The 26598-nt window shown below is 53.6% G+C and overlaps 2 protein-coding genes across 4 annotated transcripts; one reads left to right on the plus strand and one right to left on the minus strand.

Annotated features, from left to right (window-relative positions):
• Positions 1–21: 21 nt before the first annotated feature.
• On the minus strand, positions 22–4197 carry RPL19 (ribosomal protein L19). The gene is made up of 6 exons (XM_065896660.1): positions 4166–4197; positions 3180–3286; positions 1718–1840; positions 975–1095; positions 491–601; positions 22–231 (listed from the first exon to the last, which is right to left on the minus strand). The coding sequence occupies exons 1-6, from the start codon at positions 4168–4170 to the stop codon at positions 108–110; spliced, it is 591 nt and encodes a 196-aa protein (XP_065752732.1). The 5' UTR covers positions 4171–4197; the 3' UTR covers positions 22–107.
• A 2902-nt stretch (positions 4198–7099) lies between these two features.
• On the plus strand, positions 7100–26041 carry CACNB1 (calcium voltage-gated channel auxiliary subunit beta 1). 3 transcript variants are annotated; one of them, XM_065896554.1, is made up of 14 exons: positions 7100–7341; positions 9778–9864; positions 12882–13001; positions 14125–14247; positions 14817–14953; positions 15180–15256; positions 16649–16668; positions 16925–17005; positions 17443–17501; positions 17688–17797; positions 17947–18098; positions 21620–21715; positions 22128–22313; positions 24155–26041. In XM_065896554.1, the coding sequence occupies exons 1-14, from the start codon at positions 7258–7260 to the stop codon at positions 24614–24616; spliced, it is 1794 nt and encodes a 597-aa protein (XP_065752626.1). In that variant the 5' UTR covers positions 7100–7257; the 3' UTR covers positions 24617–26041. The 3 variants fall into 3 exon arrangements, with proteins under 3 accessions (XP_065752626.1, XP_065752627.1, XP_065752625.1); XM_065896553.1 differs by lacking the exon at positions 16649–16668 and adding an exon at positions 15665–15819 and having other exon boundaries at positions 7258–7341; positions 24155–24616; XM_065896555.1 differs by lacking the exons at positions 16649–16668; positions 24155–26041 and adding an exon at positions 15665–15819 and having other exon boundaries at positions 22128–22530.
• Positions 26042–26598: the final 557 nt, after the last annotated feature.

Consider the following 26598-nt stretch of genomic DNA (forward strand, 5'->3'; position numbering starts at 1 on the left):
CCAGAAACTGGAAGCAGAGAGGTAGGCAGATAAAGCCTTGTTTTTTATTGAATGAGCGATCTATGCAACTGCTGAGGCCACTATGTACAGAGAAGAAAAGGAGAACTTCATTTCTTGGTCTCTTCCTCCTTGGACAGAGTCTTGATGATTTCCTCCTTCTTGGCCTGGAGCCGCTCCTCACGGCGCTTGCGGGCTTCCTTGGTCTTAGACCTGCGGGCCTCAGCCTGGTCCCTGGGTAATGGAAGAGAGAAGATGGGTGAGCTGCTGGGGACACCAAGAGCTCCTGCTTCAACTAGGCAGTAAGTCCCCACACTACCCTGACATTGATGGTAGGTGGTATGTGGCTATGTACAGGACAGAGCAGCATATACCTCTAACACAACAATTATATTCTGGACAGACTGCATGTAAGTCGAGATTAGACATCAGCACATTTTAAATGTCTCAGAACTTGCCCCTGTGACAGACACCAATTCCTAAAGAAACTTACGCCAGAAGCTTCTTGCGAGCCTTGTCTGCCTTCAGCTTGTGGATATGTTCCATGAGAATCCTCTTGTTTTTGAACACATTACCCTTCACTTTCAGGTACAGGCTGTGATACCTGTAGCGTACAAGGATTAGAGGTTCTGGTCAGCAATGGGACCAACACAGAGGTTGGCCTGTGATCTGCTCCTCTACACAAGGCCCCTAAGCATGTAGGGTTCCTTTCCTCTCTTCTTGCTGCAGGGACTTCTTTCCCCCAAACTCGGACTTTTTGCGCAATTTCTAGACAGAAGAGCTCACCTGGCAGATAATTCTTGGGCTGTCCTGATGGTGTATGTGAGCAGAACAGGACAGAACGGAAGAACTTTCTTAGAAAATACCAAGACACATGGCTCTCTCCCCAAGGCCAATGAGACAGAGCTTATATCTGTGCAAAGAACAAGCCATCCAAACAGCAATGGGTCTTGGTGGGCCCGAGAGAAGGTACTTACATATGGCGGTCAATCTTCTTAGATTCACGGTATCTTCTGAGCAGCCGGCGCAGAATTCTCATCCTCCTCATCCAGGTTACCTTCTCGGGCATTCGAGCATTGGCAGTGCCCTTTCGCTTACCTACGAGCAAGGTGAGTCAGGCTCCCTGTAGTGCAGCTGGGTTACTAGAGCCAGCTGACTGGTCACCACGACAGCTACCACTTTCTGAAACACTTTGTAACTCTTTGGGTCATGTGCCAAGAGTTGTACCTCACAGTAAGTAGCTTTATTTCCACTTTACAGATGATGATCCCAAGTATTTAATTTCTTTCATTTACTCAATTTTCAAGGAAGCACAAACAAGGCAATTATTCCCCATTCACTCCACAGAACGTGGATATGACAGGGCATGCACCAAGGCAGCATGGTAAGCTGAAAGGCCTTTAAAAAGGTGATGTGACCGTCATCTCCCTAGGTCATCCTGAACCTAGAAAGCGGTTTTAGGATTTATTGGACATTTCCCAAGCATCCAGTAGAATGGATGGGTAGGGTACGGGGGTACAGGTGCTCAATAAATGTGACCTCTTTCTACCAAGACCTTCAACTCCAACACCAGTGCCAACTTTCTGATTTGCAGAGAGAAAAACACACCAAGAAGGGCTCAAAATGAGTCAGAATGGGAAAGGTTTCTGAATATAACCTAGTCTAGACTTAATCATTTATCATTCCCTAAGTCTTGGAGAAAAGGGAAGAATGTACTTACCTATGCCCATATGCCTGCCCTTCCGGCGAGCCAAGGTGTTTTTTCGGCATCGAGCCCGGGAATGGACTGTCACAGGCTTCCGGATAATCAGCCCATCTTTGATCAGTTTCCGGATCTGCTGACCTGGGAAACCACAATGCACCTGGTCAGTCAGGTGGGGCCTAGCCCCAAGTATACCAGTCACAACGCAGAGTCCAAACAGGACATGCCAGAGATGCTGCCCACATCCCTGGTTTTCAAAAATGTTGGGAATTGGGGAACTTCTATTTCTTTCTTAAATAACAAAACACAACAGCAACGACAGAAAACCTCTACCCTTTTAGATGTTTTACAGCACACTCCAAATATACATATTTGGGGATATGTGATCAAAATAGCATACAAATACAGCCTAGTCCTTCAGATCCTGTTTCACCTATTAGCTACCCGTCTAAAATGAGGATTTTTTGAGCACACATTACAATACCACAAACCCAAACAGGTAAAGGATTTCCCTGATATTCACAAAGATTCCTGCTTGACCAAACTTTCATCAGGTTCCTGAAGCTTCTCTTAGGCCCATCTGTACGCTTCCTTGTAAATTCTAGTTTTAGTAAAAAACTCTGCTTAAGTTAGTTAAGCAGAAGCCCCTACCCTTGATAACTGACCACCCAGGCCAGAATCCCCCTTACCCCTGTTTCCTTAGTAATTTTCTTTTTTTAAAAAGAAACAATTAAGACAATGTTGTGTTAATTTCTGCTGAGTGATTCAGTTATACACATATATACATTCTTTATATATTTATATATTCTTTTCCATTATAGTTTATCGCCCTCTTATTAATTTTCCATCCACGGATCCCCTAAACCATGCTCCTTGGCTATAAATTCCTACTTGCCCACGCTAGATTCTGACTTGAGCTCAATCTCTCTCCCCCAAAGTAAAATCCCATTGGTCTCTGTAACTACTGCAATTATTCCGAATAAAGTCTGCCTTACAATTTTAAACAATGTCATTGAATACTTTTTCCCTGTAACAATATTATGTTGAAGTAATGTGGGCATGTTGATGTTATCTGCAGGACTGACACTGTCTTACTACTTTGAATTATATGCAAACAGACCTCTAATAAAGTCTGAGGCCCCAGGTCTTTCCAATTCATCATTTCATCGGCCTGCCCCAGTCCTTGTATTGTCTCTTCACAAATCCTTCTCACAGCTATAAAACAGAACATCCACTCTAGCGATGTTTATTAATATAACATCGGGTGGTTCCATTAACTTCCATCCTGTCATTCTGGCAAGTGGCAGGAAGAGAACATCTGGCATTCCATACTTCTGTGACTCCTCCATTTTATAAACCGCCCCCCAAACTATGAGCTCTCCTAGGTTTGTTAACAGTCAACACAACCGTGTCAACTTTCATTGCACAAAGGATGAGAAAGGGGTAGGATGACGAAGGAACTTAGACCCCAAGAACTCACGGGAGTTGGCATTGGCGATTTCATTAGTCTCATTGGGGTCCAACCAGACCTTCTTTTTGCCACAGCGGAGGACACTGGAGGCAAGCCTCTTCTGAAGCCTGAGCATACTGCAACAAACAGAAAACACTATCAGGTCCTGGAAAACATTCCTGGGCAAGAATGCGCATCCTCAACAAGACCTGCCCTTCCAAGTCTTCTAATGTTGAGAAACATGGTGGGGGGGGAGGTGCATGTGTATATGCACTTGGTACTAAAGACAAACATGTGCCCCCAGACTTTTGCCGCCCACGACGCAGCCCCAGGTTAATAATCTTCCCTATACCAAGACCTTTGTAAAGCTTTGCCTGTGCGTTCCTGTAGGGGAACAGCCCACCCTGGGATGTCGACAACCTCTAGGTTATGTCTTATTCTGTGTCTCAGTTTTCTCCTCTGGAAAATGAGACTAACGGATACAACTGGAATGAAGATGGGGCTTATGCCCTTTCTGGTACCCAACACTAAAAACAAGTGTTTAACGTGAAGAATCCGAGGCCAGTGGGCCTGATTTGCTAGTTAATCTAGTCCTTTGCTTCTTGGGCTCTTTTTCCCTTTCTTATCCCAGTAATAAAGTCGGAGGCTTGGGGCCTACTCGCGACCTGTCTTACGTCACATGGAAGCAGAGATCGGCTCGGAGCCATAGATCGGCCCAGTGAGTAAGGGGGCCACAGCCCAGTCCCCGCCGCCGCCTTTCCTCTGCCCGCGTGGGTCTCCTCAGACACGTGTGGGGCGCGAAGCCCACCTTTCCCCCGTCCTAGAGTTCCGGGAACTCCCCCCCACCCCCTCCTCTCAAGGCTGGGAGCTAGTGTGCTCCGGCCTATCCCAAGCTCCGGGACGCGCCGCTTCAGGGCCGCCTTCACCCCGTCTCTTCCAGCACGGGCTGCGGCACCGAGGCCCGCAGTGCGGCCGCAGCCAGAATCAATCAATATCAGAGACCCGAGCGCCCTTACCTCATGGCTGCGACCGCAGGGGCCAAAGGAAGGAACTTGCTCTCCCCAGGCTCCTCCCATTATCTGTGAAGGGGAGAGCCCACCCCCCGCTTCGCTTTCGCCCGTATTCCCCTCTGGTCCTTTAATCTTCCGCCACCCTAAACTTATTTATATATTCTGTTAATACCCGGGTTAATAGAAGTCTAATATCAGGAATCGGTTTTAAACTTTAAAACATAGAAAATATCTCCCTTCGGTATGGCAAAGTGGTATAGTCCGACTTCCTATTAAGCATGCGCAGCAAGGGTACCTGATCACGTGGGCAGTGGAAGCCGGAAGTCAGCTGGATTGCGCAGGCGGGGTAAAGTAGTTTTACTAGAGCGGCCCATTCCTCCCAGGCATACTGGGTTCTACGGAAGGATGATTTGTCAGCGGGAAAAAAAATGAAGCAAGAGAGAGTAATAAGGGCAGATATCAGACAAAAGCAACCTTTTATTCACTCTCCCGGTAATTGGCAGCCCCTGGAGTGCAGAATAGATCACCAAAGACATTAGTGTATGTTTTTGAGCCACTGCGGCTCTAAATCAGTGCCTCAGTTTTCTCTTGTGTATAGTGTACCTAGTTCTAATATATCCGTCGTCTAGTTGTGAAAATCACATGAGTTAACGTTTGCAACTTGCAAAAGAAGGCATTAAGACAAGCTCCTTGATGGCGAGAACCAGTCTTTGGTTTGGCTCACACTGTATTCCAGCGGCCATGGAGCTGTGCACGTAGTAAGCACTTGAGAAATAGCGAGTGAGTGAATGAATAGTTGCGAAAGTCTAAAAAAGAAAAATCGAATGACAGGCCCTCTCATAGTTATTTCCTCTTGCTCTGGAGCATCCAAGGCTCCAAGGAGCAACCAAGGAGAACATTCCAGGGTCCAAGAAACATTGATCTGAGTTCTGGCTCCAACTCCTTGCTTCGCTCCGGCTGGTAATCCTGTATCTATCATTTGAACTTTTCCTGGCTGCTAAATAGAGCTGAGAAGGTCAAAAAGAGGAAGGGAAGGGAATTCCCTGGCGGTCCAATGACTAGGACTCCGTGCTTTCACTGCCAATGGCCCGGGTTTGATCTCTGCTCGGGGGAACTAACATCCCACAAGTCGCGCGGTGCGCGCCCACCCCCCAAAATAAAATTAAGAAGAGGAAGGGATGCAAAATTTATGCCACTTCCTCACAAGTAGTGTCATCGCCATTTTACAGCTGAGGTAGCAGAAATTGAAAATCTAGGTCTTTCTGACTACAAAACCCATGCCTTCTCTGTCATGCCAGGCTCTCCTGTGCCCAAGGGGAAGATGGGAGCCCAGCTCAGTATTGGCTCTTGGGGCTGGCCATCACTTGTTGCAAAACCCAGGGTGAAAAGGAGTCAGTGTGTTCCACAGACTCCCCTCCAGCAGAACATAGCAGGTTGCCTTTTTTTTTTACTTTTGGCCGCACTGGCTTAACGGGATTTTAGTTCCCCAGACCATGGATTGAACCCAGGCCCTAGGCAGTGAAAGGGTGGAGTCCTAACCACTGGACTGCCAGGGAATTCCCAGGTTGGCTTACTTTAGGGTCTTTGAACCTGCACAAATCTTCTTCATTCTACTTCTCATGTCTCCTCTTTGTGGGGCCCTGGAAGGGGTCAAACAAGGAGGTAAGTTTTTCTTGTCATGATTGACCCCTGCACAGCACCTTACAGCATCTCCAAAAGCCCCAGCAATCCATCATTTAATTTCATTTCCCTCTTCTTCCCAGTATTCCCAGGTGACAAAGACACCACAGTACCGGCAAACCCATCTTACAGGAGAGGTGTGCTGATCCGTCCAGGGCCACCACCACAAAGAGCCTGAACCAAGTTGGCACTAAGGTCTCTTGCCAGAATCCCTTACTCTTTTTCTCTCCATAGATCATGGTGGGTGGGGTTCAGGCCTTGGGTATCTTTCCCCAATTCAAGGATGAAGCGGGAGCAATTCTAGGTCAAAAGTCATTAGATCTGGGAGTTTCCTGGTGGCCTAGTGGTTAGGATTCAGAGCTTTCACTGCGGAGGCCCGTGTTTGATCCCTGGTCAGGGAACCGTCCTGCATGCCGAACGGCGCGGCCAAAATACAGGGAAAAGAAAAAAAAAAAAAGAGGTCATAGATCTGATTTTTGCCAGTCTCTCCTGCCTCAACTCCACATTTCTTCCTTTTTCCTTTCTTTCGAGGAACACAGACCTCACCCAGGCCTACCCCTGGCGTTTTGGAAGGGCTTGGGGGATATTAGCACGAGGGCAATAGGACTCCTGAGTCCCTAGGATTTCTTGTTGCTGTCTCTGCTGAGACTCCTTTTGGACACCCTCCCCACCACAGCTTCAGCCCCCAGCCGGCCAGCACCACCATACTGGCGAGGGAGGGGACTTTCCGTTTGGTTCAAGTCGCCCTGGGACCACAGTGGGGCGAAAAGAGTTAAAGCCGGGTCCCAGGATCACCAGGGCCGTGAAGTTCCGGTGGCCCAAGCTGGAGTGGAATGGGGAGACCAGCTAGGAAGAGCGGTTTGGGACGGAAGAGGGGGGCGGTGCCAGCCATGCTATTCCGCGCTTCAGTTCCATCCGCGCCTGGCATCCACTGGTATACGGCACCCCCCCACCCCACCCTGCTCTCAGCCCCTTGGCGGGTTTCTAATCTCCCCCATAATGGGCCACCCTCACCCTAGGCCAGTCGGAGGCTAGCGCCCGCCGGGAAACACATGCGTCCTTTCCGCCGTCCTCCCATTGTCTGCGCGGAGCCAGCGGAGGGGCTGCGAGGGGCGGGGCCGGGGCCAGAGAAGGGAGGGAGGGAGAGAGGGAGGGAGGGAGAGAGGGAGGGAGGGAGGGAGGGGCGGGTGGGAGCGGAGGGGGCGGGGGGAGATGTTGAGCCTTCAGGGGCCGAGGAGGCGGCGGCAGCAGAGGAGAGAGCGGGAGGAGGGAGGGAAGGCAGGAAGAGGGCAACCGAAGGCCGGGCCAGGTGGCTCGACCGGGTGCTGGCTGCGCTGCTCTTGGTTCCGACGGCCTCTCTCATGCGTTGAGGGCGCCCGGCTGGGCCGGACCGGCGGCCGGAGGGGAGGCTCCTCTCCATGGTCCAGAAGACCAGCATGTCCCGGGGCCCTTACCCATCATCCCAGGAGATCCCCATGGAGGTCTTCGACCCCAGCCCACAGGTGAGGCGTGGTGGCCGGGATCGAGGGAAGGGGGCCTGTCCCGCGGACCCTGTGGGGTCGGATCGAGGGGGGCCGGGGAAAAAGGGGTTATATGCCCGGCGCCCAGGGGAGAGGGCTGTGCGCCCCCCAGCTCTGCCGGTGAATGATTGATGGGCGCTTGGCCGGGAGTTGTGCTGCGGTTTGGCAGAGCGGGGAGGAGGCGGTCGGGCCGCCTGTCACCCTCGCCTCCTTCTCTCCCACGCGTCAGGGTCTCTGCTGCTCGGGTACCGGCTCCAGTGGGTTGAGAGTGTGGGTGCTGGCGGGGGGACCCGGGGGTTGAAGGAAGCTAGAGAAAGAGCTCAGGCAAAGGGGGGACACAGAGCACGCTCAGGGGCGCCGGGCGGGTATGGGTGGGGCGAGGGTGGCCGAGGCGGTGGTCAGCGGGCGGTGCCAGCAGGCCTTCAGAGCTGCGGACACTGGCCTTCGAGGGCGGAGAAGGGGCCAGCTCCGGGCCAGGCCCCCGTCCCAGCCACTTCAGCTCCACCCCTATATTGGACCACCTCCCCTCCCCCAACAAACACCCACGTTGTCCCTCCTCCACCCCAGCCCCCCAGCCCCAGAAAATGCCTCCAAAGTTTGGAAAGTTGAATGGATGCCAACTCACTGTCCTGGAGGGGAAGAAACTGTGTTACCTGGGGGGCGTGGGGATGGGGGTGGTCTGCCGCCCCCCTCACTCACACTTCTCCTGTGCCCCCAGGTTACCCCCAGAAAGGGGTATATTTGGGTAGGGAGGGTGCCCATGGAGTGACCAGCAAGGTCTGGGGTGGTCGTGCCAGGGGATTTCTCTGGGGCGTGTCCTTATCCAACCTGGCAACACCCCAAGGCTAGGATAGCATTAACTCTTTTCTTGCTGTGGTCAGCCTGGAGCAACTGTAACCACCATGATAATGTGGGCACGTGGGGTGTGGGGGTCAGGTCAGACCTAAAAATACCTCCCTTCTCCACCCCAGGCCCCTTGGAGCCTGGGAGGCAGCTGACTGGGGCCTTCCTTTCAGCTGTCCCTTGTCCCTCTGGGTGCCACTCCCTTTTCCTTGCCTGGGATAGTGGTCGTGGTCTGAAAGAGTCTGGGGCTCACTGGGGGAATCCTCTTAAGTTCATAGAGATCCTCAGTCCTTGAGGTTGGAGATATGTCTTGCTGGAGAGAAGGTGATGGGAGGGAGGATTCTCAAAGGGTTCCCAGGTGCCCTTCTCTCCCATGTATCCACCCTCCTCCTTGTACTCAGGCCCAAGGAACCAGAGCCTCTAGCCTGGTCATGGCTTACCTAGCTTCTTTGGCAAAGAAACTCTAGGATGGAGGCTGGGGGCAGGGGCTTGGAGGGCCTGAGCCCTCAATGATTCCCCCCCACCCCACTCTAGACAGGCTGGAGGCCAATGTGTATATTTGAGTTGGGGAGAGGAAAGAAGTAGCCCCCTTTACAGGAGGCCTGGAAATACCTGAATGGGTGGCTGCGTGAGAGGTCGGGCAGTGTCCACGCCACCGAAGCCAGGAGCCCAGCCTGTGGGACTGAGCAACTCTTCTCCAAGGCCCTGCGTGGGGCTGTGTCCTAGACTCATCTTGGGGCAGGGCCAAGGGACACTTAGATTGATGCAGCCTGATGGATATCATGGGGACAGGACGTGGGCATTGGCAGCTGAGGGTTAGAGGGCTTGATCCCTCTTGCCCCCTTGGGGAGAAGTTTGATCACTGTGACTGTGAGGACGGGCTGAGAAGAAGTCCTACCAGGTTGGAGGCAGGGTGCTAAATCTGCCCCCATGGGTCAGGGTTGGGGTTAGATGTTTACTTTCCAAATACAGTTCCACGCCCCCTACCCTTCCCTGGGAATCTAGTTTCAGGTCTCCAAGAGCTGAGAGCTGCAACTCCCCTCCCCACTCTGCGAAAAACAAGGCAGGAGTTGGGCATGGGGAAAGCCAAGCTGGGCCTGGGTTGGCGAATCCTCTTCTCTCTGGGGGCCACAGGCACACTCAGCCCCGCTCTGCTCCAGCTGAGGTAGAGAGGGAGGGGAACTTTCCCAGGGGCTCTCTCCGCGCCCCCAGCGCTGCAGGCAGCCTCTCCCTTCCCCCTGAGGCCTCTGCAGCCTGCCTGGCGTCTCAATTAGCTTTGCTGCCTAATGAGTCTCCAGCTTCTCAGTGCCTCCCCCTTCCCAACCTCTCTGTCTTGGTTTGGGGGTTTCTGTGTGTGCTTCCTAGGCCTCTCTTTCACTGTCCCCCACCCCATGGCTGTGGTCTGGGTTCTCCCTCCCGCTTGGGCTGTACCATCTCAGGAAGAAGCTAGAGGGGCGGGCTGTTGAGATCAGGGAATGATATTTCCAAGGCTTTGCTGTGGTTCTGGGCCTGATGGGATGAGGGTTGGGAAAGGGCCTTTTTGATTCTACTCTTGTCCCTTCCTGGCTTCTCCAGGGCAAATACAGCAAGAGGAAAGGGCGGTTCAAAAGGTCGGATGGGAGCACATCCTCGGATACAACATCCAACAGCTTTGTCCGCCAGGTAATGGGTAGGCTGGGCTGAGAGGAGGGAGGTGGCTGGTTGGTGGAGACCAGGATTGGTGAGCTGGGTCTGAGGCTTTCTCCAGGCACCCTCCCCCGTGTCATTTGTCACCTGCCCACAACCACCCCATACCCTTACACCCCATGACCTCCTCTGCATATACTGTCAGCTGTACCCACTCCCTCAGCCCCCACCCAATCCATCTCCCAGCACCAGACACCAGCCCCTGCTGCCTGCCTGCCTGCGTCATCTCATTCAGGGACAGCCTGGCCTGCCTCCTTCTAGCTGGCTTCAGGCTGTCACCCACTCCCCCTGCCGGCTGTCTCCTTCCATGTCCTCCCCCAGAATCTGTGACAGCATGGGGTAGAGGCAGGTCCTAAGATATGAGGAACCAGGACATTTGGGTCCCTGGAGCCCTGATTAGGTATGGGTCAGGGAAACACCCTCCTCACATCCAGATGTGACTGTTCTTTAATACGCAGAGAGAGAAAGTGTGTTGAGGGAGGTGGAGGAGAGGCAGGAGGAAGTTGATATTAGAGAGGACTTTAGCCCAGCATCCCTGAATGAAGGGGGGTAGTGTAGCTGAATGGCTTTCTGGGGTTTCCTGTTCTCCCATCAGGAAGATGCTGTTCTCATCTCTGTTCTGTCAACCCCAGGCCATCTCAGGCTCAGGGAGAAGCAGTGAGAGAGCCATGTAGTTGCTATGACTACAGAGCATCTCAACAAAGCCTGGTACCCAAAAAAGGCAAGAGGGGCTTAGGATCAGACAAGGAAAGGAGTACGTTGAAGAAAAAATGGGCAGCATATGAGGGCAGAGGACCGTAGGGAAGTCAGCCGCCCACCCCCACCCCCAGGCCAGGAGAGAGAGGGTGATGCCAGGCAGATCCACTACAGATTGGAGAGAGGCCCTTCTCTTCACTTCTTCTGTCTCCACGACACTTGGCACATGTGAGCCCGGGCCTGACTTGAGAGGGTCAGGAAAGGGGCTCTTCATCCCAGCATCTCCATACAAACACGAAGTCCTTTCTTTGATCTTTCCCTCATCCCCCGTGTTGTAGGACTGGGCCAGGGCCGAGGCTAGGAAGAATGACACTGTGCTCAGTGGAGCCCCTCTTGACAGAAAAGGGCCTCATTCCTTCAGTGTTTGCTGACCCAGGGGATCAGACCCCAGTCTCCAATCCTTCCTCCTCTTAGCTCCCCAGCTCTGACCCCCTGTAGGTGGCAGGGAGTGGGGGGGGGGGGCAGTCCTTGCCACGTCTCTGAGCTAAATATACCCTAGCAGTTTGCACATGTAGCAACTCTGCTTGTAACCTGAGCCCCTTGGGGGAACGGGCAGTTTGGGCCACCCCCTAGGCCAGCAGGGGCAGGCACTGAGGGCGCCGGGATGGAGGCGCCCAACCGGACCCTCGTAGTGGTGAGCTGGGGATGGAGTGAAGGTGGGGGGAGGTGGGAGCAGCCCCTCAGGAAAGCTGGTGGAAGGCCTTCACTCCAGCCTGTCTCCTTGCCTCACTGTTTCCTTGTCTCCCGCCATTCTTGGGGGTGTGTGTGTGTGTGTGTGTGTGTGTATGTGTGTTTGCGTGTGTGTTGGGGTCAGTAAGTGTCTCTCTGCCACTCCATCTCTGGGTCTGTTGCCCTGGCTCTCCTGGCATCTGTCTTTCTGACTCTGAGTGCTCCCGTCAGGAGGGGTGGAGAGTGGTAGATTAACTGGTTTCACTCTCTTTCCTTTGCATCTCTTTTCCAGCTTCTTTTAGTACCCCACCCATCCCCCACCTTTCCCCTCTCCACTCTCCCATTTTCATGATGTGATGGGCAGCTGCATTCACTGGTGCACCAGGGCGCTCTGGGGAGGTGGGAATTGGTCTTCTCTCTTTCCCAGGTTCCCTCCATACGAAGCTAATAGGCATTCCTGGCCAGGTGACCCTTTTCTGTCTTCAGGAAAGAACCCCCTCACCTCTGCAGTCGTGTTCTTTCTTCAGGTCCCCTCCTGCCCTTTGTAGCAACACCACCGCTGCACAGTCACACAAATCCACACCTCCTGGCTCTTGCCCTCACGTGCCCTCAGGGACACAGACACTGAAGGCGTCCACCCGTTCCGCCCCGTATGCATACACGTGTACCTGTATGCATTCAGTCATACACAGCAGGACATACCATAGAACATACCCTTGACGTTGCACATCCAAGCACATCCGTGAATTAGCATGTTCATTCACGCCCTGGGTCTGGACAGGCTGTGCGTGTCTTACACGTGTGCCTGCATCACTGAGGGAGTTCCTTGTGCTCTGGGATGGTCGGTGTGATCAGGGCCTGCTTCCTGGCACACCCAGACTTCTGAGGCTGCCTTAACCCTGGCAGCCGGCAGCCCTAGTACTGAGGAAAGGCCTGCTCGTGTCCTTCTCTTAACTTGCCTCTTCTTGCGCCACCCCAGGAATCTTGGGTTCTTTTTTGTATCTTATGAGAGCCTGAGGGCTGGGGCTCCCCAGCTTCTGGAAGAGGAGGTAGGATTCTATCTTTCCTCACCCTTGAGCAGAAAATGGCAAATTTTTGTGTGGCCCTAGCCCATGGAGCAGGCTGCCCGTTGCCACCAGTGCCGAGAGCTCAGGCCTAAGCTGGTGGCTACAGCCCCTGGAAGGACTCACTGGGCCTGTGCTGAGTCTGTCTCAGCCGGTGCTGGGGGCAGGGGAGGGAAGGAGTAGCAGGGAGTGGAGACTGTCCCGTGGCACTCCACCCCTGCGCTGTGCCCCTATCAGGTTCCTACCCCTCCCTGGGCCCCAAGCAGCTGTCCTTGGACCTGCCGTAATCCCCTGTTTGCTGCTGTCACCCTTCCTAGGGCCACACTCTTTCCAGGGGCCTGCAGACCTCATTCTCTGGCTCTTCCCATCTAATACCACCTCCTCCTAGCCCTTGTGGTATCACGCTGGGCTGGCTGGGGCTTGAGGCAACCACGACGGGTGCCTTCCGAGGCCCAGGAGCTGGGGAGGCAGCGGTGGCCCTGAGCTGACCCTGTCTGTTTTCAGGGATCAGCAGAGTCCTATACCAGCCGTCCGTCAGACTCCGATGTGTCTCTGGAGGAGGACCGAGAAGCCTTAAGGAAGGAGGCAGAGCGCCAGGCATTAGCCCAGCTCGAGAAAGCCAAGGTGAGAAAGATGGGAAGGGCTGTGCTGGCATTATTTCCCTTACCCCAGGCCTCAGAGACAGCCTGGACAGACCCAGGGTCAAGTCTTGGCCTAGCCACTTCCAAGCTCATGTACCCCTCTGAGGTGCCTCTGACTTTCACCTGTAAAGTGTAAGCTGTAATACCTGCCTCCTTATAAAGTATAATAAGTGCCTAATTTCTACACATAATAGGAGCTCAACATTTCCACTCATTTCTAGAGTCAAATTTTCTGGGCTCTTATTAGCTGTGTGATATTAGGCAAGTCAGTTAACCTTTCTGAACTTTAGTCTTCTCATTCATTAAAAATGAATATGCTGGGAGTTCCCCGGCAGTCCAGTGGTCAGGACTCAGCACTTTCACTGCCGTGGCCCCGGGTTCAATCCCTGGTCGTTGGGGAACTATGGTCCCACAAGCCACATGGCACAGCAAAAAAAAAAGAAAAGAAAAGAAAAAAACCCATAAAATGAATGGGTAATAGTACTTAACTTCATAGGGTTTTTGTAATAAATAAATGAGATAATGGGTGTGAAACATACAACACAGTACCTGTCACACTACACAGTAGCTGCTGTCGTTATTATCATTATTACATTATTACTATTATTACTATTATTTGTTCTTATTGTTACTATTATTATTATTCCTTCTTGGTGTTATTCTAGGCTCTCCCACCACCTATACTTAGCGTTCCCTGATGCCCCCCTCCACCCTGAGAGGACTGAGTTCTATGGTTTGCTTTTTTGTGTGTGTGTGAAATTTAATATATGCAGTAAAAAACTGCATAAAATTAAAAAAATTTTTTTTGAAGTCGAGTTTATTTACAATGTTGTGTAGTTTCAGGTGTACAGCAAAGTGATTCAGTTATACATATATCTGTATATTCTTTTTCAGACTTTTTCATTATAGGTTATTACAAGATTTTGAATATAGTTCCCTGTGCTGTACAGTAGGTCCTTGTTGTTTATCTGTCTTATGTATAGTACGGTGTACAGTATATGCTTTAATAAACAATTTACAAAACAAACCTCTCCATAATCACCACCACAGTCAGGAAGTTGTACATCCCATTGTGATTTAACCCTCTGGTTGTCATCTTCCTCTAGACCAAGCCAGTGGCATTTGCTGTGCGGACAAATGTCGGCTATAACCCATCTCTAGGGGATGAGGTGCCTGTTCAGGGAGTGGCCATCACCTTCGAGCCCAAGGACTTCCTGCACATCAAAGAGGTGGGGAGGCTGTGTTGGCATCTGGAGGGAGGGCAGGGTAGTGGGTGCCAGGAGAGGGGCTGTCAGACCTCTAGTGGAAAAAGACTTCTGAGCCAAGCAGAGCTGGGCTAAATCTGCTGTGTGACCTTAGGCAAATCTTTCCACCTCTCTGAGCTTTGCATTTTTCATTGGTAAAATGGGATGGTAATGCCTAGGTCACAAGGCTGTTGGGAGGGTTTGTGATGAGGCCTGTCAGTGGGGTGGCAGTGTGCCAGGCACATGGAGGTGTCAGCATTTACTTCTCTCCCTGCCTTTCCGGGGGTAGAGCTGGCACATGGGGGAGGAAGGACTCTCAGAACAGGGATGTGCTTGGGGGTGTGGGTGGTCCATGGCACAAGAGGATGCTGGTTCCGGAGAGTCCTGAGAATTGGGGGCTGTAATCAGAGGCTGATACCAGGGCTGTTTGAGGGTGCCGCCCCCTGGGCGGGGTAGGCAAGTCTGGGGGTGGTGTCCCCTGGAGCTGGCTGCTGGCTTGTACCTCTAATCTCCCTCTTGGTCTCCCCCACCCCACCTGCCGTTGTCGTTTGCAGAAATACAATAATGACTGGTGGATTGGGCGACTGGTGAAGGAGGGCTGTGAGGTTGGCTTCATCCCCAGCCCTGTCAAACTGGACAGCCTGCGCCTGCTGCAGGAACAGAAGCTGCGCCAGAACCGCCTCAGCTCCAGGTGTTTGGCTGGGGCCGGGGCACCTCCGGGAGAGGCCAGCCAGCCAGCCAGGAGTAGGCCCTGAGGGTTGACGCGTTGCCCTGAGGACACAAAACTGTCTGTGGCATCACCAGTGGGGCTGGCAAATGAGGGCGGGGCGCGGGGGGCAGCCTGTGAGAGAACAGATCCCCCACCCTCACGCCCACCTCCTTTGCTCACGGCTCCATTTGCCTCTCTGCCCACACAGCAAATCAGGTGACAACTCCAGCTCCAGTCTGGGAGACGTGGTGACTGGCACCCGCCGCCCCACGCCCCCTGCCAGTGGTAAGAGCTGCCGCCACCCCACGGGGTCGGGTGGAGCTCCTGGGCGGGGTGGTCTCCCCACTGCCTGTCCCCTCCTTTCCCTGCAGTTGGGGGTACCCCAATCCTGAGTCCTCCAGACACCTCCGGTGGTACCCCCTCCATGAAGAGCAGGACACCCCACAAGCTGGGCCTGTCCCTCAGCGCCCATTCTGTCATGTCTCTACTCTCCCATTTCTTTGGTAGCTCCATCTCTCTGCCTGACTGCCCTGCCCCCTACCCCCCATTCATTTCTCCCAGCCCTGTTCCATTCACCTCTTCTTCTTTCTTTTTTCCCCATCCCATCCCTGCGTTTTGTACTTGTGTCTCCATGTCCATCTCACTCCTCCCCACCTCGCCTCCTTCCTCCCTCATCCTGACTCTCCGGTCCAGGTAATGAAATGACTAACTTAGCCTTTGAACTAGACCCCCTGGAGTTAGAGGATGAGGAGGCAGAGCTCGGTGAGCATAGTGGCTCTGCCAAGACTAGCGTTAGCAGTGTCACCACCCCGCCACCCCACGGCAAGCGCATCCCCTTCTTCAAGAAGGTAATTCTTGCTGGGTTCTCGTGATAGGGGAGGTCAGAGCCCAGTGCTTTGGCGGGGGAGGGGGGCTGGAATGGATTCCGATGTGGTCTCAGCCTGATTCTGTGGGAATCAGGCCTTCCTGCCAAGGAGGAGGGAAGGGTGGAATGACACCGAGAATGGGCACGTCTGTCTCCACACACAACTCCACCCCGGCCCACTTCCCCGGAAGGGATGGTTCTTGCAGTGGAAGCACCCTTTCTCTTGGAAGGCTGCCCCCGCCCCTCGACTGAAAGCAGGGTCTGGGTAATGAGACCTGACTTTTCCCCCTCACTGCCAGTGGGTTAGGCCGTGTTTGCCCCCACTGCCACATGTGAAGGGGAAAGTGGAATGGTGACCTTCTTGGCCCTTTTCGGACTCCACGGGGCTAGGGTGGGCACACGGGGATCTCCTGGCTGCAGAGCAGGACAGTTAACGTACCCTTAAAATGGGCAGTTTGGCCCGCACTGGGGCCAGGAGATGGGCACCAAATTAGAGGCTGTCACTCTTCCCAGCTCTTTTCCAAGACCCAGAAAGGGGTTACAGGATGTCTGAATATTCCCAAGTTCACCGGACTGGCTGTCAGTCCTGCGCCCAGCCCTGATCCAGGGCCACCTCTGGCTCCCCCTTGGCACGGGGTCCCGTCCCCTCTCTCTGGCTCTGTCTGTCACTAACACGCATGCCTTGTTATCTCTCCTCGTCTGCCCACTCTCCCTCCCTCTCTTGTCCTGGCTCCTCCCTTGCCCTCTGCCCCTGCCTGGGTACCTTCCCCTTTCTCCTCCCCCGCCCTCCTCTTGGCAATCTCTGGATCCAGCCAAACAGAAGCAGAAGTTGGTGAGTATCACAGCTTTCTGTGTCCCCCTCCCCACCCCCTGGGATGAGCTAGGGGGACCTTCTAACACCCATTCCCATATCTGCCCCCCTTTTCCCCAACCCTTCCTCGCCATACCTCCCCACCCCCGCCCCGATCCCCACATCTGGACTTTGGGACCAGGGGGAGGAAAGGATGCATGGGGGAGCCTGGAGGTGGGGGAAGAGGGGCTAATGCCATCTCCACTCTGGGGTTTCCCCTCCCTGCTTCCCCCCCCAGACAGAGCATGTGCCCCCCTATGACGTGGTACCTTCCATGAGGCCCATCATCCTGGTGGGACCGTCGCTCAAGGGCTATGAGGTAGGAGCCCCTAGAGGCGAGTGGACCCAGAGGGGCCCAGACCTCCAGAAAGACTCCATAGAAAGGTCTTCAGACCCCAGAGAGATCCCCCAGCAGGGCCCTCCCAGGGTTTCTTCCCCAGAGGGCTACATACCTTCAGAGACACCCCCCTCCATGGGGGGTCCAACCCCCAGGGAGACCCCAGAAGGGTCTAGTCCTCTCAAAAGCCAGAGAAGTCCTCCCAGAGATCCCACCTAAAAGGATCTTTGCAATCAGAGACCCCAGTGGAGGCCCCTCAGACTCAAAAGGACTGCCCCCTCCCCCCAACAGGGACTTACTCATCTCAGGGATTTAAGAAGGAAATGGAATGTCAGGGGGCAAATACCTAGCGGTCCACCTTCCCTGAGGGGCTTTAAACACCTGACTTCTCCTCCCCCCACCCCACCCCCCAACCTCAGGTTACAGACATGATGCAGAAAGCTTTATTTGACTTCTTGAAGCATCGGTTTGATGGCAGGTAAGACCCTGGGAGCTGGCTGTCCACTCCCACCGTGGTTCTCTGCTGCTGGGGATGGGCAGGATGGCTTGAATGACAATCCTGGAACTCTTGGACTGAGGGATAAGAGGCTGTCCTGGAGCCTGGGGAGTAGGCAGGGCATTCTAGGCCACCCTGACCCCTGGCTCCTCTTGTCCCATCCCCCAGGATCTCCATCACTCGTGTGACAGCGGACATCTCCCTGGCTAAGCGCTCAGTCCTCAACAACCCCAGCAAACACATCATCATCGAGCGTTCAAACACACGCTCCAGCCTGGGTGAGCCCACCCCTTAACCCCACCCGCACCCCTGCTCTGGGGCCAGATGTGGAGGGGGAGGGGGGCATCTCCGGAAATGCTCTATTTGCCCCCGGCCTCCTGGGAGGCCCCCTTACATTTCCGCCTGCCCCATGACTCCATTCCCCCAGCTGAGGTTCAGAGCGAGATCGAGCGAATCTTCGAGCTGGCCCGGACCCTTCAGTTGGTTGCCCTGGATGCCGACACCATCAACCACCCAGCCCAGCTCTCCAAGACCTCACTGGCCCCCATCATTGTTTACATCAAGATCACCTCTCCCAAGGTGGGTGCAGGAGTCTGACCCTATCGGAGACAGGAGTGCTCTGGTTGGGCTGCCTGTGTTTAAACCCCAGGTACTGCTTACTAATTGTGTGGCTTAATCTCCTCGAGCCCAGATTCCCTGCTGTCGAACTCCATTGTCTGGATATTGTGAAGATTCGACCTACTGCGAATACTTAGCACTTAGCAAAGGGTCTGGTATAATATACCTGGCCATGTTTTTTGTTTTGTTTTTTAAAGCATTTATTTATTTATTTATTTTTGGCTGCGTTGGGTCTTCGTTGCTGCGCGTGGGCTTTCTCTAGTTGTGGCGATGGGGGCTACTCTTCGTTGTGTTGCACAGGCTTCTCATTGCAGTGGCTTCTCTTGTTGCGGAGCACGGGCTCTAGGCGCACGGGCTTCAGTAGTTGTGGCATGTGGGCTCAGTAGTTGTGGCTCGCGGGCTCTAGAGCGCAGCCTCAGTAGTTGTGGCGCACGGGCTTAGTTGCTCCGCGGCATGTGGGAGCTTCCCAGACCAGGGATAGAACCCGTGTCCCCTGCATTGGCAGGCGGACTCTTAACCACTGCGCCACCAGGGAAGTCCTCCTTGTCATGTATTAACTATTTGAAATATTATTAGGGTCATGCAGGCCAGTCCCCTGTCTCTACTTTGTTGACTTCTCCTGAGTCCAGAAAACAGAAAGAATTCTGTGCTTTCTGTCCCAGTGTCACACAGCTACTTGGCGGCTGGGAAAAGACCTTTCCTGTCTTCTATTTCAGCCCTTTTTGCTGCACCGCCTCCATGAAGGCCTCGATAGACAGGAAATTGGTAGGAAGGCTGATTTACTTCCTGGTCATATAGTGGCTCCGTTAGTTTTCCCTCCTAGACATTCGTAGCGGTTTGAGAAACAGGGAAGGTGAGCTTAGGTGAAGGATTTGAAATGAGAAGACAGCATGGGGTTCAAATCCTAGCTCTGATTGGCTTATTTTTATTTAATTAATTAAATCTTGGTTTTGGTTTTTTGGGTTGTATTTTATTGAGCTTGTGATCTCGGGGAGATTTGCACCTCAATTTCTTTTTTTGCGGTACGCGGGCCTCTCACTGCTGTGGCCTCTCCCGTTGCGGAGCACAGGCTCCGGACGCGCAGGCTCAGCGGCCATGGCTCACGGGCCCAGCCGCTCCGCGGCACGTGGGATCTTCCCGGACCGGGGCACGAACCCATGTCCCCTGCATCGGCAGGTGGACTCTCAACCACTGCGCCACCAGGGAAGCCCCTGCACCTCAATTTCTTTACCTACAAAATGGGAATTATAATCATTCTCATATGTTATTATTGAGAGGGTTGGAGGTAATGATGTAAAGAGCCCAGAGTTCTGTCTGACTGATGAAGGCAACCAGAGGTGGTAACTGTTAACATCTCATGCTAGCACCCAGTTTCTTTTTTTCTTTTTTTTTTAATATTTATTTATTTGGCTGCTCTGGATCTTAGTTGTGGCACACGGAATCGTCATTGCCACCTGCGGGATCTTCGTTGCAGCACACGGGATCTTTTAGTTGCGGCACGCGGGATCTAGTTCCCCAGCCAGGGATCGAACCCTGGTCCCCCGTGTTGAGAGTCTTAACCACTGGACCACCAGGGAAGTCCCTGAGCACCCAGTTTCTTAAGCTTTCTGAGTCCTAAGTTTCTAATGAGCATAAAGGGGGTGATGGGATTTAAGTACTTCCTGGGGTGGTTGAAAGGATCAAATGAGACAGTGGCTGCAAAAACACTTTGTGAACTAGAAAGTTAACAGACACTTCCATTGCCCCCACTGAGCACTGACTGAGGTTAAGGGTGGGGACTCTGGAATCAGACTGCCTGAGTTTAGGTACCAGTGCCACCAGTTACCGGCTCTGTGCTCTTCTGGCAAGTCACCTAACTTCTCTATGTTTCAGTTTCCTCACCTGCAAAATAGGAATACTCAAATGGTGCTTGTGAAGATTAAATAAACAAATTAACCGTGCAAAGTGCCTGGTACCTACTAAGCACTGTATCTATTCTATTTTTTTTCTTTAGATTTTTTTTTTCTTTAGATTTTTATCTTGAAATAATTTCAAATTTACGGAAGAGTTGTAAGAATAGTAGGACTATCTTTGAATTCACTTCACTCACATTCACTACTTTTTTAACAGCTTTATTGAAATAAAATTCACATGCCATTCAATTTAGCCATTTAAAGTATACAATTTAATTTTCAGACTCACTAATTTTGAACGCTTTGCCACTACTTTATGTATGTATGCATTATGTATATGTGCGCTTATATATGTGTATCTTTTTTCCTGAACTATTAGAGAGTAAGTTGTAGATATTGTATGCCTTTATCCCTAAATATTTCAACATGTATTTCTTAAGAACAAGGATATTAACTTACATAACCACAGTACAATTGTCAAATTTAAGAAATCTTATCTAAAATACTGTCCATCTTCAGTTTTCACCAGTTGTCCCAATAATGCCCCTTATAGCAATTTCCCCTTCAATCCAGGATCATGTGTTGCATGTAGTTGTTATATCTCTTTATAGTCTTTAAGCTGAAAAATTTCCTCAGCCTTTCTTGGATTTTCATGACACTGACATTTTTTTTTTTTTTTTTTTTTTTGTGGTACGCGGGCCTCTCACTGTTGTGGCCTCTCCCGTTGCGGAGCACAGGCTCCGGACGCGCAGGCTCAGCGGCCATGGCTCACGGGCCCAGCCGCTCCGCGGCATGTGGGATCTTCCCGGACCGGGGCACGAACCCGTGTCCCCTGCGTCGGCAGGCGGGCTCTCAACCACTGCGCCACCAGGGAAGCCCCATGCACTGACATTTTTTAAGAGTACAGATCACTTATTTTGTAGATTGTTCCTCGGCGTGGGTTTGTCTGATGTTTCCCCATGAGTAGATTTAGGTTTTACGTTTCAGGTAGGAACATCACCAAAGCGATGTGTCCTGAGTGCGTTGCATCAGGAAGCACAGGATGTCGGTTTGCTGTATCATTGGTGCTGTTAACTTTGATCACTTAGTTAAGGTTGTAGCTTTATGTTTAGCTATTATCATCATTATTACTGTTATCATTGAGATGAGAATAATAATAGTGGCTGCATGATGGCATTATTGTCAGGACGAAATGAATTGATTGTGTAAAAAGCACAGAATAGTGCCAGTACATAGCACATGTTCCTATAAAGGATGGCTACTGCTGTTAACGTGGAGGGGAAGTTGGCCCAGAGAATGAAGCCTATAAAGGTTACAGGGGTTGGGAAGGAGAATCACTGCCCTTCATTACAGCCACTGCTGGAACTTCCCAGGACAGGCTGGCATGAGACCCAGGAGAGAGCCTGAGCACTGTGTAGGATGGACACAGGACTGGTGAGGTCATTTCTGAAGAGGCGGCCAGGGCTGAGAGTCATGGAACATCCCCTGGCCCCGATACTGTCTCTCCACACTGGCTCCAGCCAGGACCTGCCTCTCCGGCTTGGTGCATTGCAGGGTCCCTCTAGCTCCTCTTCTCCCCCCACAAACCAGGTTCTTCAGAGGCTCATCAAGTCTCGAGGGAAGTCTCAGTCCAAACACCTCAATGTGCAAATAGCAGCCTCGGAGAAGCTCGCGCAGTGTCCCCCCGTGAGTGCTCAGACCCAGGGGAAGGGAAGGGGCAACGTTTGGGTTCTCCACGTGTCCTCTGGCCTGCATGAGAGAGTGACCGGGAATGCCTGGGCGGGGTCCAGAGATGCAGGGAAAAGAGTGCTGGATGTTCAAGTCCCAGAAGCACCACTTCTCTGTGGGGAGTTAAGCCCCTCTCCACGCCTTGGTTGCCTTATATTTAGAATGAGGGAGTTGGAGTATCGGGGTACCAAGACCTCTTGTAGTTCTGTCGATTTATATGTCTAAGAGCCCTCCTCTTCCTGGACATCCAGAGGTTTCTTTTTAACTTTGTCCATCAACCCCTTGACTCCACCCACTGCCCCAGGCCACACCCTCACCCCTTGGTCAGGCCCAGCTCATCCCAGCCCTGCCCTTAACCCCGCCTCCACAGGAAATGTTTGACATCATCCTGGATGAGAACCAACTGGAGGACGCCTGCGAGCATTTGGCCGAGTACTTGGAAGCCTATTGGAAGGCCACACACCCGCCCAGCAGCACTCCACCCAATCCGCTGCTGAACCGCACCATGGCTACTGCAGCCCTTGCTGCCAGCCCTGCCCCTGTCTCCAACCTCCAGGTACAGGTGCTCACCTCACTCAGGAGAAATCTCAGCTTCTGGGGAGGGCTGGAGGCCTCGCAGAGGGCCAGGGCGGTGCCCCAGCAGCAGGAGCACACGGTGTAGGTGCCCCGCCCATGTCCCCTCCCGCCCAGGGCTCGGAACTGAGGAACTGAGCACAGTGAACGTGGGCAAGGAAGGGAAGACTTTTATTTTGTAAAAAATGTGGTGAGTGGCAGCTTCTGGTGTCTGTGGTTTTTGATGGGATTGGGGCTGGCTGGTGGGGCCTCCCTGGGCCTGGTCTCAAAGGACCATATCTGCGGCCCTGGGGGCTTTTGCCTTGGGGGCCTTGTAGGATAAGTGACTAGGAAGAAACAGAGGAAAATCAATATGTTTGCTGGACTCTACACCCATTTTAGACCCAACAGACCAAGGGCCCTGAGACGCAGGGAATCCCACAGAGCAGGGCTGTTCAAACCAGAGAAACTGCCCCCTCCTCCAGAGCCCTAATCTCAGGGGACTTCTCAGTAGGGACCCAAAGTGAAGCATCTTCCATGAGTTGAACCTTCCATCCTTCTCCCAGTTAAACAGATTCCAGGAAAGACCCTCCTGTGGGTTCTCCACCCTGCCTTGTTCTCCCCCCATGGGAGCCAAGGCCTGTCTCTGAGGTCAAACCATTAAGTATTGGGTTCCAGATTAGAACCAGAAGAAACCCATGAAGTCATTCTAGACCATTGCTAATCATTCTTGATCTCCTCCCATGGGAGCCAAGGCCTGTCTCTGAGGTCAAACCATTAAGTATTGGGTTCCAGATTAGAACCAGAAGAAACCCATGAAGTCATTCTAGACCACTGCTTTTCAAATTTGTTTTCAGCACCAGAGCCCACTTGTTCACTGAATTTTATGTGGAAGCTCAGTATGTAGACAAGGCGTCCTTGCTCTGCTCAGAGGGAGCTAGTGGCTTGGCCTCCATTTCACTTCCACGGGGACCCCTGAAGCACTCTGCCCTGTCCACCCACCCCAGATCTCCAGGGAACAGTTTGGAAATTGCTGCTCTAGTCTAATCCCCATCACACCACCACAGAGACACTGGGCCACTGAGACGGGAGTCACTTGCTCAGGGTCACACAGCTTGAAGTAGCAGGGAATGGGGCTAGAACCCAGGTCTCTTTGCACTCTACCCAGCAGCCTCTACGGCCGTCTTCATGTGGCATCTGATGCTGAGGACATTGGGCCATCTCATTGTTGCCAGTGGGGGATAGAGACCCATCAGCCTTCCCCAGCCTGCAGCTTTGAGTCTTTGTTGGGGGCAGGGGAGGAATCCTATCAACCTTGGAGACTCTGTCATCTGACTAGGCAATGGGGTGGGGGGAAGTGTGGGGTTCCGGAAGCCTGTGATTAGGGTCTGGTTGGGCTGAAGGAGCTGGCTGAAATCCCCCCCTTAGTATATTTGGGAAACGGGGGCAATGACTAACCCAATCAACCACTAACAAGTGGCAATACTAATGAGCTGTTAATGATGACTTAGCCCAAGACAACATTAATGTGTGCCTTGAGGAATTGATGACTAATTGTTCGTGGGCCCTCTACCATGGTTACCAGGAGAGTTCATGCCTTCACCCACCTTAGGAAGGTCCGGTGCCCCCTCTCCTAGTGGAGGAGCAAATGCCTTAAATTCTGTCCTCTGGCTCTCTGGCTGGGCTCCAGAGCCGTCTGCCGGCTGCCCATCCCCTAGGGTCAGCACCCTCCTCTCCTTCAGCCAGGCTGGGTGTCTTGGTGCCCTCACTAACCTGCCTTGCTCTGTTGTGTTTCTCTCACTCCTGCCTGATCTGCATGGTGTGTGCCGTCTGCCTGCTAACCAGGGACCATACCTTGCTTCCGGGGACCAGTCGCTGGAACGGGCCACCGGGGAGCACGCCAGCGTGCACGAGTACCCGGGAGAGCTGGGCCAGCCCCCAGGCCTTTACCCCGGCAGCCAGCCGCCAGGCCGGGCGGGCACCCTGCGCGCACTGTCCCACCAAGACACGTTTGATGCCGACACCCCTGGCAACCGAAACTCTGCCTACACGGAGCTGGGAGACTCGTGTGTGGACATGGAGACTGACCCCTCCGAGGGGCCAGGGCTTGGAGACCCTGCAGGGGGCAGCACCCCACCAGCCCGACAGGGATCCTGGGAGGATGAGGAAGACTATGAAGAGGAGCTGACCAACAACCGGAACCGCGGCCGGAATAAGGCGCGCTATTGCGCGGAGGGCGGGGCTCCAGTCCTGGGACGCAACAAGAATGAGCTGCAGGGTTGGGGGCGGGGCGTCTACATCCGCTGAGAGGCGGGGGCCACACAGTGGGAGGAAGGGCTCTGAGCCCAGGGGAGGGGCGGGACAGAGGGGCTCACCACTGCGGATGTATCTTGCCTCCAGGGGGCGCTGTCTCCCTCCTTTCAGATGCCTTTGCTCAACGTTTGGGGTTTCTTTGGTGGTAGCATTCCAACCAGCTCCTGAGACTCCTTTAAGTCTCAGCGGTAGGTTTTTACCTACATGCTGTGGGTGCATGGGGGGATGACAACCTTCCTGCAGTATCCCCTTCCCCACCTCAGGGGGCTCTCTCCCCTCGCCCAGAGAAAAGGTGCAGCTCCTTAACTCCTTCTACTCCAGGCTCTAAATGAGTGTCCTAAAATGGGGTGGCGCTTTCTTTTTCCAACCTGGAGTATTTGGGAAGGGTAGGGGGGCTTTTCCTGGAGAGGGAGACCACAGACTCTTTCCCATGAGGGCTGTCTTCCCCAAGCCCCAGATCCAGGGTCCTTTACCATGCCCACCCCTCCCCCTAGCTTCCTGGCAGCATTGTCTGGGAGGTGAAAGTTACAGCATTGGAAACCCCACCGGGATCTCGTCTTCGGGAGTGGTCTGGGTAGAAGCTGGCAGGCATCAGATGTAGTGCCCTGTGCCCGCCCAGGACCTAGAACCCTGAGGAAGGGGCAACCCGAGATGCTGCTACCCCCACCACCACCTCCATGCCTCAAGTCTTTGCCTACCCCAGGAATGAGCTTTGCCTACAACATCCCTTGCCTGCAGCCATCAGAAGAGGGGGCCCCTCTGCATCTGAGCCCCCCCATCCCCTTGTCACCTGGGTGTGGAGCCCATGGAGCACTCTGGTCCAGCTCATTTTGAAACCAAAAAAACTGCTTCACTGTCACCCTGAGGCCCCAGGGGAGAGGCCCTGTGGGTTGGTGCCCCAGAGGTAATCGTCACCCCTGGGGCCTCAGGACCTCGGATCCCCCCGGGGGGCTTAGCTGCTGCTGCTGCTGCTCTGTATCTGCCTCTTGTGATCCCGTCCTTTATCCATGTCCACGCCCCCCAGGAGAGGCCTTGGTACCCCCTCTGCCCTGGATCGTCCCTCTGCCTAGCATCCCGTAGCCCAGCAGCCCCGTCCCCCACCCCCACCAGCACCCAGCTGGGCCAGAGAGAGCCGATTGTGCCAACGAGGACTGGGCCCTGCCCGGCTGCCCGCCTCAGGGATGGGTGCCTCATGCCTGTCTCGCCACCTCCTGTGCCAATGTTGTCCCACCCCCCACCCCCGCCCGGGGGGGGGGGTGCAGCTTCCACTTACTGGTTAGAAGAGACCACTGCCCAACCTTTCCCCTTCCTGTCTGGTGTCCTGTGCCCCCATCTGTCTGTCTGTTCGTCTGTACTCCCCTAGGAGAAGTATTTTGCCACATATAAAACCGCCATCCTGTCCTTTGCGGCCACCTCCTGAGCCTGCTTCTTTGTTCCTGCCGCGTGGTTGCCAGCCTAGGTGTGTGGGAGCTGCCGACGTGCAGGGAGGGAGAGTGAAGGGGTGGGTGCAGGAATAAAGCCGTGGCCAGTCTTGGCTCTGCTCAGCCCCAAGCCCCATGCCTGTCCGGTCTGTCTCCCCATAAGTAGAGCCAGGGAAAACTGGAAGCTGAGACGGGAAGTGGGGTGCCCCGGGTTTTGTTCAGGGGGTCAGATCCAGAGCCACTGGCACACTGTCTTAGAGGCCCGTGCTTGCTTCTCTGCTCCTGTGGCCTCAGCTGCTCCCCAGCTTCCCAGGGAGGGTTGGGCTGAGCTTCCGGCTCCCTCCACTGATGCCTCCACAACTACCCACCCCAGGCCCTGCTAACCAACCTGGTGGGAGGGGAAGAGGTCTGTTTGTGGGGAAGGGCAGAGAATCAGGAACCCCCATCCCAGTCCCAGACTGAGAGATCAAAAGCCAGGAGGAAAGTCAGCACGTGACAGTGCCCGTTCCTGCCACCATCAGCTGGCCGGATGTGGACTTGTGATGGTTGATCCTT

This window comes from Phocoena phocoena, chromosome 19 (assembly GCF_963924675.1).
Source record: "Phocoena phocoena chromosome 19, mPhoPho1.1, whole genome shotgun sequence".
NCBI lineage: Eukaryota > Metazoa > Chordata > Mammalia > Artiodactyla > Phocoenidae > Phocoena > Phocoena phocoena.

Excerpts from the sequence above, each read along its gene's own strand:
- RPL19 (XM_065896660.1), bottom strand. Across the intron at positions 1,841-3,179 it reads AATCGCCAATGCCAACTCCC|GTCAGCAGATCCGGAAACTG; the intron begins GTGAGTTCTTGG and ends GTGGTTTCCCAG. Across the intron at positions 602-974 it reads AAGAAGATTGACCGCCATAT|GTATCACAGCCTGTACCTGA; the intron begins GTAAGTACCTTC and ends TGTACGCTACAG.
- CACNB1 (XM_065896553.1), top strand. The coding sequence starts at position 7,258 with ATGGTCCAGAAGACCAGCATGTCCCGGGGCCCTTACCCATCATCCCAG. Across the intron at positions 7,342-9,777 it reads TCTTCGACCCCAGCCCACAG|GGCAAATACAGCAAGAGGAA; the intron begins GTGAGGCGTGGT and ends TGGCTTCTCCAG. Across the intron at positions 17,006-17,442 it reads CGTCGCTCAAGGGCTATGAG|GTTACAGACATGATGCAGAA; the intron begins GTAGGAGCCCCT and ends CCCCAACCTCAG.